This window comes from Lissotriton vulgaris, chromosome 12, assembly GCF_964263255.1.
Source record: "Lissotriton vulgaris chromosome 12, aLisVul1.2, whole genome shotgun sequence".
In the NCBI taxonomy this organism is placed as follows: Eukaryota; Metazoa; Chordata; class Amphibia; order Caudata; family Salamandridae; genus Lissotriton; species Lissotriton vulgaris.
The window spans coordinates 717,621,233-717,633,532 of record NC_141700.1 but is presented as its reverse complement, the minus strand read 5'-3'; the positions used below and the strand labels follow the sequence as shown (position 1 = coordinate 717,633,532).

The window sequence follows — 12,300 nt, the reverse complement described above, 5'->3', positions numbered from 1 at the left end:
CCTATTGATTATACCTATTTGTATTTAGCCAGAACATGGTTTTGTTTTTCAATTCCTGGTAAGTAAGATTCATATTTACCCTCCTTTAGTTTAGGGACCCCTGTTAAGACCAATACATAGGGGAGACATGCGGGGGGCAAACTAAGATGAACCAAGTCCGTGGTTGCCTCAGCTATGGGATCTTAAGGGGGAACAAGTGGAGGACAATTAGAGGCCAAGGGCCTACTACTAATTCCATTAGAGTTGGAACCCATGTTCGATGTGGGTGTGATGTCTATACCCAGTGCCTGGGGGTTGCTCCCTCCTACGTGGGATGCTAGATTTTTAGGGCATCTACTTTTGGCTAAATCATTGGAAGCCTTAGGTAAGGCTTTCCCTGCCGAGGGCCCCTCGCTTGCACTCCCCCGATCTTGGGTTGCCGGCTCAAATGCTCCCCTCGAATTATTGTCAGATAAATTTACCAGCTCCCTGCCTTTTGCCTGGGTTTTTATCAAAGTTTTTAAGGAGTGGAAAGGATCCAGGGAGATTTGTTCGAGCCTATCAACCCTTCCCTTTAAGTATTCCAAGCTCTCAATAATAGGTGATAACAGGGATTTCATAAGTTTCTCTAAACAAATCAAATTAGGCTCGCGAGTAGGGGGGCCAAGGGTGATAACGTCACTGGGATTTAAAGTGGCCAGAATGGCAGGCATGTGACATGATTGAATATTATCTACACTGACCGCCACATCCTTCACCCCTCCCCCCACTCTAAAACTTTCCCTCGATTTTTTGGGCTTCTTGGTGAATTTTATACTCCCACCCCCTACACCGCTAACAGCTCTTTTCCTTTTAATAGAAAGCCCTCGTGCTCTGATTTTTACTGCTGCCGCTGATTGCACCTGTGAGTTCTTAATATCTACAGCCAAAATTTTGGGGGCACAAGTTGAAGCCAAAGCGGAACTCCCTACAGATGCAGTTAGAGGGCCAGAAATCTTATCTACCGCGACAGGTGCACTGCCATCTTGGGGCCCCTCTGAAATAGCTATAGCTTTACAAAAATATAGATGGTGTCGCCGCAGTAGTTACCAGCGGTGGGGGGATAAAGGTAGGGAAGAGAGAAGGAGAGATAGGAAGATCAATTACCACAGGACTATCTCTTCCTAAAGAAACTCTTCGCTCATTATTTTATTAACTATTTTTACCAGATAGTTGTCCATAGTGGGCCCCCCAGAAGAAATTGTCAACCTTCAATTTCGACATACTTTAAGCAATATACAGAGACAAAATAGAATGTCAGACAATGTGTCGCCTGTCCCCTAAACAAGATTTTTAACTATAGCAAAGAGCACGACAGACCTAACTTGCAAAAGAGAAAACAATGACCTGAATATTTGGCATGGGGTCGTGGCCCAGCCCAGGCTCCTCAGGCCTCTGAGGGCAGCAGAGGGCCCGCCCTTTGCCCGGGCTTAGCTCCGGGCACTCCCGCGTTGCGCGGTCAGGTCTGATAAATAGTCACGCGGGTGCGGGAGGGCGGGGCCGGGCAATGGAGTCAGCCCAAGTGTGTGCGTGCGGAGGCTCCTGGGACACTGAGTCCCTGCCCAGTTCACTCCGACTTTGCACACTCCCCCTTAATACACCGAGTCACCTCCCCAGGTCCACCGAACGAAGCGACGAGGAGCGGGTTTCCAGACAACAAACAATCAGCAAAGCTGGGACCGCAAATCACACAGTCCTCAAAGCAGGTTCCAATACTATGATTAGCAGAATCAACAAACCCAACAAGGTATGGTTGGAACACAACTATAGCCCTAACCTATCAGGCTGAACTCTTCACAAAGGACACAGGGACACACACACAGGGGGGTGGGGACACACGAGGACACAGGGGGGCGGGGGGAGGGACACACACAGGGGGGTGGGGACACACGAGGACACAGGGGGGCGGGGGGAGGGACACACAGGGGGGTGGGGACACACGAGGACACAGGGGGGCGGGGGAGGGACACACACAGGGGGTGGGGACACACAAGGACACAGGGGGGCGGGGGAGGGACACAGGGGGGTGGGGACACACGAGGACACAGGGGGGCGGGGGAGGGACACACGAGGACACAGGGGGGCGGGGGAGGGACACACAGGGGGGACCCAAGAGGACACAGGGGGGACACACGAGGACACAGGGGGGACACACACAAGGGGGGGGACACATGGGGGGACACACGGGGGACACACGGGGGGGACACACGGGGGGGACACACGGGGGGGACACACGGGGGGGACACACGGGGGGGACACACGGGGGGGACACACGGGGGGGACACACGGGGGGGACACACGGGGGGGACACACGGGGGGGACACACGGGGGGGACACACGGGGGGGACCACAGGTGGGGGAACCACAGGTGGGGGAACCACAGGTGGGGGAACCACAGGTGGGGGAACCACAGGTGGGGGAACCACAGGTGGGGGAACCACAGGTGGGGGAACCACAGGTGGGGGAACCACAGGGGGACCACCTCTCCAGTCAACAATATAATGTCTCAGACCTGCTGAACCAATGCAACCTTAACTGAGCACATCTTCAGCCCTCATGCACAACTTCCCACAAGAGTACATCACTCACCCAGACCTCTCAAACCATTTTGAATGGCTCTGGCCTCCAACCACTGCTGGCCAAAACTCTACTAGACTACACCAATGATGTCTGTATCCTAAACAAACATTAGTTAACATCAACACTACAAATGCTTTTCTGGTCTCAATTGAAAAGAATACAACATACTCAAATTACCAACACATATACAGAGATCTGACTCGCATAGGCTGCAACCCCGACCAAGCCTAGTTAAATAACTAACATTTAACTTATGATATTCTAAAACAAGCATTGGCAAAGTGAATAGGTCTGCCTTTCGACATGCAGAGTGTCCAGAGAGTAACAAGAATTTTCAGTGAAAGAGGCTAAACTATATTTCATCAATTGTGCATCTGCTGCAGTTGTGTGTGCATACAACTTTACTGCTATGGTCTGTGTTGTATTGCACTATGTGTGTGAAAGAAGCTTGCACTCCTACTGAATGTGCTATGCTTGAACAGATTGCTGCATATTTGAGATAAAGAATTCAATATATCCTTCAATGCACTTGTGAGATGTTAAGTATAGGATAGATTAGACAGTGAAAAAAAACTTGAGAACAGAGAGAAAGTCTTCTTGGCAGAGGGAAACCCTACATTACATGAGGTTTAAGAGCCAGTAACAATAGCTCTTGAAGACAGTTACACTGTCAAGCCACACCTAAAAACAAAAAGAAAGAGCTGGTGGAGCCTCCAGCTGAATCCACTATGCACACCCACACCAGTTTGCAGACCTTTGGAAACAAACATCAAATGTGCATACCTGCAACTCCGCTGTAAGGTTGGTCTTTGGCCCAAAGATGCTTGCCACCATGCTGTCCGTCACCGGGAAGTTGTCTGGGATTTTGTTGCACTTCTTGATCATCATTGGGTCAACGCCATTGAGGAACTGGTACCCAAAGAATGCATCTTCTCTCCAGTGTTGAGACACATACTCTATGCGACAGAGCACAGTAATGTGAATAAGAATACACAGTCTACAAAATATTTTCTATCTGAGAGTGCTATTATCCTTAAGAGGATAAGGTCTTCTCACATACTTTTCTCCTGAATAGGCTGACCTACTTTAGTATTTGTCCATGTAGATCTTATTTTCCAGTGAGTGTTTTCTTATTTGATGGATTTGAAAATTAGCTCCACTTATAGTACTATGTCTACTACAAACATTAGGACATGTTAAATTAGTTTATTCTTAACACAGGGAGCACAGAGCATGAACGTGTGTGGACAGACTCAGAACCTGCCCACCACAATTTTCCGCTAACACGTGATGGATTAAGCATGCACACGCCAACTCAAGGAAGAAAGGGGAAGGGATGTGCTAAGTGCAAAGAGGAGCAGGCAGCAGAGGTAAAGCCTGACTATCAGGGGACCACAAATAATACGGCTGTAGGGCTCCAGGATGTACGGGCATCAGCACCAGGGAATAAGGGAAGTTTTGGAGGGGAAGCAGAGAGCAAATGCACCTCGCCCCTCAGCATGAAGCACTACCATGACGGGGGGAAAACCCATGCTCCGAACTGGCGTAGCATCCTTTTAAAGTAACCAAATCCATGAGGACGACTTGACCCGACCCTCTTGAAAGCCTAAAAGATAGAGAACGGGGGTCAGCTGACTGCTCCGGACGAAAAATTTGTGGGGGTAGCGACATCACAAAGGATTAGGGCTTCACCCCAAAGAAGGAACTAAGGATTGAAAGGTGGGATTTTGATGGGGGTTGGTCTGAAATCTATCAGATTTCTTTTGCCGAAAGGCCTACGACAGGCTTGGAGAGCCCGTCTGCCATTCGGAAATGCTGCAGTAATCCCTCGGCCAGCTCTTTCTGGCTGAGGGAATACGATGGCAGGTTCCCACTACCTTTCTGTGCCGGCCTTTCCGACACAGAAAGGCATCAAGAATCTGTCTTTGGTGGCCCCAGCACGGGCAACCATCCTGCACCCAGTGGGGTGCAGGGATGAACTGCTCCTCTGCTCTTTGCAATGATAGCATGCTTTCCCTTTGGAATGCATGCTCCCACTGTAAAGTATAGGATTGCGTCCAAACAGGGTTCGGTCGCATCATACTTCAAGGGCTTGAACCAACTACAGGAGGTCGCTCGTTTCCAGTTCCAAACCAATGTTAGACTAACTCTGGTCTGTCTGACATCGGAATCGGGCCCTTCATGTTTAAGGTAGGATTCGGAGTGACATTTTGTTGCTTTGCTTTATGGTCACCACTCACCTGTGCAAGCTTAAATAGGCGTTCTTTTCTGCGACCACCACATAAGCGCACCACTCCATGGCGTTGTGTGAGGCACAAGTGATGTGACAGGAGAAGGCAGCCCAGCCCTCACAGAATGTGTTTGCAGCAGATATTCACCTTGAGCCCCACAACGATCAATTAGCTTAAACCAAAATCCATATGGACTCCATAATTTCACAAGAGTAGATCACAAGCCAGGTGCACTGTATAAGTAGCGGTGCATATTAAATGATTTCCTCCAACAGTAGAAAGGGGTTAGATTGTAAAGTATTGTACAGTAAGCCGCATCTGTGGGAACATTTGGAGAGTAGTAAGGTGGAAGTGGGAACAGTCGCCTCGGTATCAACGGTGTGTTTGAGAGCGAAGTAATACTGCCAGCTGAGTGCATCTCCAAAAGGAGAAGGTGTGGCGTCTCATCCAGAGTTGCCACCTCTTGGACCTTTGGAAGCAGGGTCAAGTCTCAGTGTCTGCTCAATATCTGGGAAATAGTTTAACCTCCTTGTGGCTAATAAAAGGCATCAGACCTTGTGTAATATAATTGGTGCTTGTTTAAAGGAGCTCAAAGCCCCTGGGACAGATAGCACTATATAAAACTGCAACAAAAAACAAACAAAAAGCTTACATTTCTCAGAAACACAGTGGTGCTCCCTGTTGCCCTATACTCAAGCTCTATGGCTATTTCTGAGGTTAAGCGATACTCTAAGTTTGACAAAGGTACTAAATTTTAATGCATTGTAATTGGTTACCCAGGTGTATAAATCATATTGCTGGACCAGATTAAACCGTGATGGGCAAGTCTTTCAAGGGCCAAGCTCACCCATTCCTCTGCTATCTACAATCAAAGACTCAAGTGTCCTACGAGCAGGAAAAGGAGGCAAAGGTAAATTACAAATAGATAACAAGCCCGCCAGCCAGATAAAAATATTCATAAATCTGAGTGTACGGTATTTGGCAATCCTTAAACTGAAATGTAAAAAGTGCTGCAATGCTAGTCAACCCTCAGAAGTCAAGACTGCTTAAAGTGAGCTAGACACACAATGTACACACTGCCTCGTCAACGGAAATTTCTTACCAGAGGTAGGAGTTTTATGGGTCCATAAAACCCTCTTGAGGTCTTCAAGTGATTTCCAGGATTCCGGACGTCCAAAAAATCCTTCCAGTTTGATTTCTAGCGTACTAGCAGAATGAGAGAAGATGGCTTTACTAAGAACCATCACATTACGATAAGTATAATGCATAATGGAAAGGGCATTTGAACATGGTGTTCCGTGGTTTTTCAAAAGATGGATTCTGACAAACATGAACACTGTCGCTATTTGTAAACCTATGCGGATTGGGTCAAAGCAGTACAAAATTAGAGAAAGTTTCAAAGGTAACTACTAGAATAAAGGCAGAATAAGGCTATATGAAATATTTTTCCAATCTTCAGAAAATATGTAAGATGCACACATTTTCTAATGCAAGAATACTTCAAGGAGATTGTGGCATGACAAAAACTGTAAGGTTGAGGCAGTGCGTTAGGAGTCAGAAGAAGCAAGTTATTTAACTGAAATAATTAATGATTGCTGTGTCTCCCCACCCCAACCCCCCATGTTTCAGTGGTTGGGCAGTAAGTTCAGGCTTGACTTTACATACACCTAAACAAAATCTTTAAAGCTCCCCCTGCTATTGGAGTTAAACGGCTTAATTGAACACAGTCACCTCTGGGTAATTCAGTCAAATCAAGGAGACAGGATGCATGCAGAGAAGAATTAAAGAATGCTTGTGCATAACATGCACCCATCATAACGGTGAACGCTTAGATGGCAAACACTGGAGGGAATCTTAGACATAATGACCGAATGAGATTAGAAAGAAGCCCAAACGTTTTTTCCCTCATTCTTCGTTCCAGTTGATGCAGGACGTGGTTCATTTTAAATGAAGCTCAACAAAATGGCTGCCCATAGGTTTCTTAAAGCAGGAACCATGCTTTGTGAACACTTGACAGTCCATGGTAGCAGCTAGAGTAAAAGATATTTACATTGTAAAGAAAACCTGCTGGATTTCAATTGGAAGAGTCCACTATTGGGGTCTTATAAGAAGACCAATTTCTTTAGAGGGTATGGCTCCCTTTGAAGCACCAACGCTTATTTGTTGTGATCACCATAACTCAATACTTACGAAGCATTCTTCGTGAGGGCAAAATTTAGCGATTTGGTGATGGAGTATTTAACATTCGAGTCTAGTTCTGTGACGTTACCCACATCGATGCATCTTGGAAAGGCTTTGTGGTACACTTTCCACCTGACAGATCAAAGGAGAGGGAAAAGACAGGAGAAGAGGGTCAATGAATACTTCAGTCTGAAAAGGGTTTTAGAAACCGGCAAAATGTCTGCCATTTGTATTACATTGTTATTCAATGAACAATCACAGGTAATCAAGACATTAAACAATGCGTGTGAGTGAAGGCATGGGCAGTGTGTTGGGCAGAGGCGGGGTCCCTGGTCAAGTCTAAGATCCCTAGGCATTGGAACTAGCAGCCCAGACATTTTGCAAGCCTTCCCTACTCTTCCTTGTTCAAGTTTGTTTTATACCCAGCGTAGTATGTCCTCCCTTGGTTAACTTCTGGACCTTAAGCGCCTCGTCATGAAGCAGAACCATAAAGGCTTGCCTTGAATAAAACCCTCAACTGTTCTTTGATAGACCTGCTACAGGGTGATCAGCAACTATTCAGCTTCTGTTGCTGACCCATTACATTTGTTTACATTAGGTGGTGTTTTCTTTGAATAATGTATCACTGTATTGGATCTACAAGTGGTTACTCCTGGAGATCGACATTTGTCTGCAAGTACCTCTTGTGCGAGAGACTTGGGAAGTAGATTGAGGTAGCCACCTTAGTCTCTGCAAACAAGACTCCTCCTCCTGTTGACACTAGCTCCACAGGCTGAAGGACATCTATGCTTGTGAAAAAGTTTGACATTTTGGCAGGTGAAATGCAGCATATATACAGAGGTAGCATTTTTGTAGGCACTCATGTGATATGTTGCAGCAGTGAGTAATACAGTGTAGTAGGATTGCATCATATTAAATCCCAGACTAGAACACCTAATGGAGGATGTGGTGTGATCCATAGCATGACTCAGAGAAGTGTTATGTATTGCGCAATGGGATATGGTGTTGTCTAGTATGATGTGAGGATGAACAGTGGTGTATTTATTGGTCAGGCTTGGTGTGTGATGAAATACATTATGTACTGTGGTGCGGTATTGTATGATATGGATTTTAGTGATTTGATGTGGTACAGTGGTTTGTATAAGATGTGATGCAGAATTTGTGGAGTTAGTGCTGCATAGTATCTGGTGCTGTGGTTTGTTGTGGAGTGGTTGTGCGGTGTAAGGAGAATATGGAATGATCTCGCTCAGGGCTGAAAGTTGCAAGTCTGGCTTTCTTCTACCCCCTCAGACAACAGGTCAAAGTGAGACGACCAATTCCAGCACCTTCCCGGAAGGCCTATAGCCACACTTGTTTTATGCACAGTGAAACAAATGTTTTAAAGATGGAGTTCCAGAACTCCACACTTAAAAGGAATAGGAAATCAAATTAGCACCCTAAACCCCGCCATAATGTTCAGATGGTCCTGCTAATACTCCAGCATTTATACCTACCAGAGTCAGCAGTTGCTAGACTAGAATCACCTTTGGTATATGCATTTGGCAAGCAAATAAATATACAATGATATGAAAATGTTGGCACCATTATGTTTAACATCCTTTAGTATCCACAAATCACTGTATCATAACCCCGATTTAAAAGCTGCTAACTTAGACTTCTGATTAAGTTAATCCCTTCATTTTTTGTCCACTTCTACCTTCTCATATCTGGTGAGATGGCACAGTATCCCTGTCATTATGAAAGTTGTGTTAAGGTGCTGTACAAAATGGTCCTTGTGGTGGTGAATGATGAAATGTGGTTATGAACAGGGTGGTGTAGGGAAGAGGGGTGCACTACAGTGAGATGTTGAATCGAATACAGCATTTATTGGGTTTTAAAGCGCGAACAAGACCACAAAGGTATCAGAGCACTGTTCAGAGAGGGTTGTAGTACAGTAAAGCTTCCATTTCTAATGATACGCAGCACATAGCAGTCGAAGATCAAGGTACTAAAAGAATAGGATGCAATAAGAAATATTACCAAGAATATACAATACGAAACGGGTGAAGGACAATTCTTATTGAAAAGGACAGATTTTGTGCAACATGTTTCTCTAGCAGGAGGGCTTTATTTCAATCTTGAGGATCCTGAAGGAAGTAATTGCTCTAATTGAGGGAGGTAGGGAGTTCCATCTTTTTGGAGCAGATGCAGCGAAAGTGCAACCTTGTGTCTTACTTTGTTTTCTTTAACTGACTGGTTCTATGAGGAATTTAGCACTTCTAGAAGCCCTTTCTCCGCCTGATAGTTTGATCATATTCGCCATGTATGGAGGACTGGCATTGCATAAAGCGGAGTGTGTAATGCATGAAACCTTCAGTTGCATCCTAGCTTCGACTGAGACACAGTTGAGGGTCCAGAGTGAAGGGGAAATGCAGTCATAGTGCTGGGTGCGTGTGAAAAGTCTTGCTGCTGCATTTTTCACTTTCTTTGGGGCAAGGCTGGCTTTCAGGAGACCTACGAGTGTAGTATTCCCAAAGTTTTAAGAGCACAAGCGATTGGGCTGCCGTTTTGAGGTCTCCAATCAATGTAAAGGGTTTTATTTTTCTTAGAAGGTGCAGATGTGCCTTAGTGCTGGTGGTTGCAGCTTGTATGCGGGCTTGCATGTTTAGCTTTGAGTGTAGTGTGATGCCAAGTGATGTTACGGAGTCACAGATTGTTAGTATGCAGTTTAGCAATTTGCGAATATAGGACCATGATTGCGATTGTGGATGTCTAATGGGTAGGGAGAAAAGAATGAATCTGTTTATCGGATTTAGTTTGATGGTTGAGTGCCAGTCAGTCCTGCGTTTTTATTAAGGTGTATATCCTTGAGAGGAGACTTTGACGTAGAGTTGCGCATCACCAGCGTACATGTGTACAAGATTAATTGTTTAAGCATTTCCAGGAGTGTTTCGATGCATAGATTGAAGAGCGTTGGTGAGATTGGAGATCCTTGCAAAACGCTCTTGTTGATGTCAGACACAGATAGGGTCCTGTTGGTTTTAACTTGGTTGTCGGTTCTGGCAAGGAGGTGGTGAACCAGCCTAGTATTTCTCCTTATAAGCCAATTCTTTATTCAAGAGTTTGAGGTGTTTGTGGCTGGCCATGTTAAATACTGCCATTATATCCAGGAGTATTAGCAGATAGGATTTGTTTTGGTCTAGAGAAATTTGTATATCAAAATTCTTGATGTGGTCAAAGTTACTCATGGGCACATTTTTCAACCAATTTACCCAGGAAAGGCAGATTGAATATAGGTCAGAAATTGTTAGTCATTCTGGTCGGTGCCAGTTTGTTTTTTAGTAGGGCGAAACTGGACTCATTTTCAGGCATTCCGGGAGGGATCCTTGTTGTAAAGAGGAGTTCACAATTTTAGTCCATAGGGGAGGTAGGAATGGATCTCTTTGTTTGTCGGAGGGAATGGGATTGAAGTGTGTGTGGTGGGTTTCATGGACATTGGCTTTAAACACGGAAAGACAAGCTGTACAGATGTTTGGCAAGGTATGGGATACTGCATGCATTTGCATTTTCTACATGCATTTGTCATGGTAATTCGAGATAAACAGTAAAAGCTGGCCACCAGACCATAAACCAGACCCACAATAAGCCACCCCAAAAAAACCAAACACCTGGGTGCCTAAGGTGTGGTAATGTGGGATGGGATCCGCACCATTTCTATAGTATTTTATTTAAAAGACTGCAGTGCCCCTTAAATATTTTTACTAGGGATAGCCCACCTGAAACAATACGCATTGATCAGTAGGCACAGTAGCAATGTAAAAAGGGGGGGGGGAAGAGAAGACTCTTGTGAAAGTAAGTAACAAGAGTTCTTGTTTTACAATAATCAGATAACCCACAGAGGAAATCATTCAATACCACTGTTGACTGAAGAACTCCCCGCCCCCCCCCCCCCCCCCCCCCGGGAATACAAACATTTCTTTAAACACTACTTCGTATTTAGCTGCAAGCTAAATTATAAATTACTTGTGTTAGATTGTCTGTATAAATTGTCATGAATAAAGTGCTGACAGTATACGGATGTGCTGTAAGGACTGGCTATGAACTACAGGGAGTGAGATTTTTGTATCTCAGTTGCAATAGTGTTAGCACAATATATATTCACATAACATCAAATGACTCACTTGTATGTCTCTCTTCTGTCTTTCAGCTCGTTCTCTCGCCACCTTAGGAGGAGGGGGTTGTGAACTTCTGCAGAAGTCAGGGTAGCTGCTCCAAATGTTAAAAAAGTGCTGTTTAGGGAAGTCTTTCATTGAATAAATGGCAAATATCATGCAAGAACAATAAAAAGCCACACGAGATAGAATCTGATGCCTATCAAATGCAAAGAAAATGTGATTCAGGTGACATCAACCTGCCCCAGGTATAGAACAGGACTGACGGGTAACACATTTGAAATTATCCAAGGACCAGTTGTAGTACATTTCACTTCTATAAGGTGTTCAAGCTTAGTTTGGGTACTAGTCTTCAGGCATCTTCCTTGAAAAAAAAATTGAAAAAAAAAAAGGATACCTTGGACACTGAAAATCTGTTCACCATACAGTTATACCACCCCTCTCATAGTCCTGTCTCTCCAAACAAGGACACATTGGTCACCGGTATTAATCTCCAGATTTCCATACAACAAAAAATCCATCCAGTACTCCAAAAGGACCTTAATACGGAGTGGACAAGAGCCCTGGTCCCAACACATGGGACTACTGCAACAACAACTTTGCTAGACTGAACCTTATTGCCAAGCTACAGACCAAGGTAGTTTACATTTTCCAATAACTCCAACAAATGTTAAGACATCATCAAGCTCTCCCTAGATGCTCACTGGCTTCCACTGGAATTCAGGACCAAGTCAAAGGTTCTCTTCAGTCCATGAATGCAAGTGGGGCAAAAGCCCAGAATACTTGCAGAAACTGTCCCTAACCTGCTCTTCAGCCAGAAATCTCATCAATCACCCTCCTGATGTATTAACTACTGTGGAGCACCATCAACCCAGACTTGTGAATTGAACCAACCACTTATGATTCAGGGGGGGCACAGTCCCTACTAGGAGATGCTTTCAACAAATATTAGATTGAATCCTAAAATATTTTCCCCTTTATAGAACTTACACTGCTATGCCCTCTGCATTTGAGCTAATTCAATGACAATGTGGTGTACTGCTGTGCACACACAGATTTCTCACTACTCCTTTATAGAATTTCTTTAGCAATGTTCTGTGCTGTTTGATACATTACAGAGTTCTGAGGGAATGTTCTTG

The 12,300-nt window shown here is 44.9% G+C and overlaps 1 protein-coding gene across 2 annotated transcripts in view; it reads right to left on the bottom strand.

Annotated features, from left to right (window-relative positions):
* Positions 1-12,300, bottom strand: part of LOC147678108 (hydroperoxide isomerase ALOXE3-like) — a 136,423-nt gene that overhangs the window by 40,038 nt on the left and 84,085 nt on the right. For both annotated transcript variants that reach the window (XM_086945968.1, XM_086945967.1), the window contains exons 3-6: positions 11,171-11,255; positions 7,020-7,142; positions 5,932-6,035; positions 3,382-3,554 (exon numbers count right to left, since the gene is read on the bottom strand). In XM_086945968.1, coding sequence (XP_086802094.1) covers positions 3,382-3,554; positions 5,932-6,035; positions 7,020-7,142; positions 11,171-11,255 — 485 coding nt within the window. The remainder of the gene's footprint in view (positions 1-3,381; positions 3,555-5,931; positions 6,036-7,019; positions 7,143-11,170; positions 11,256-12,300) is intronic.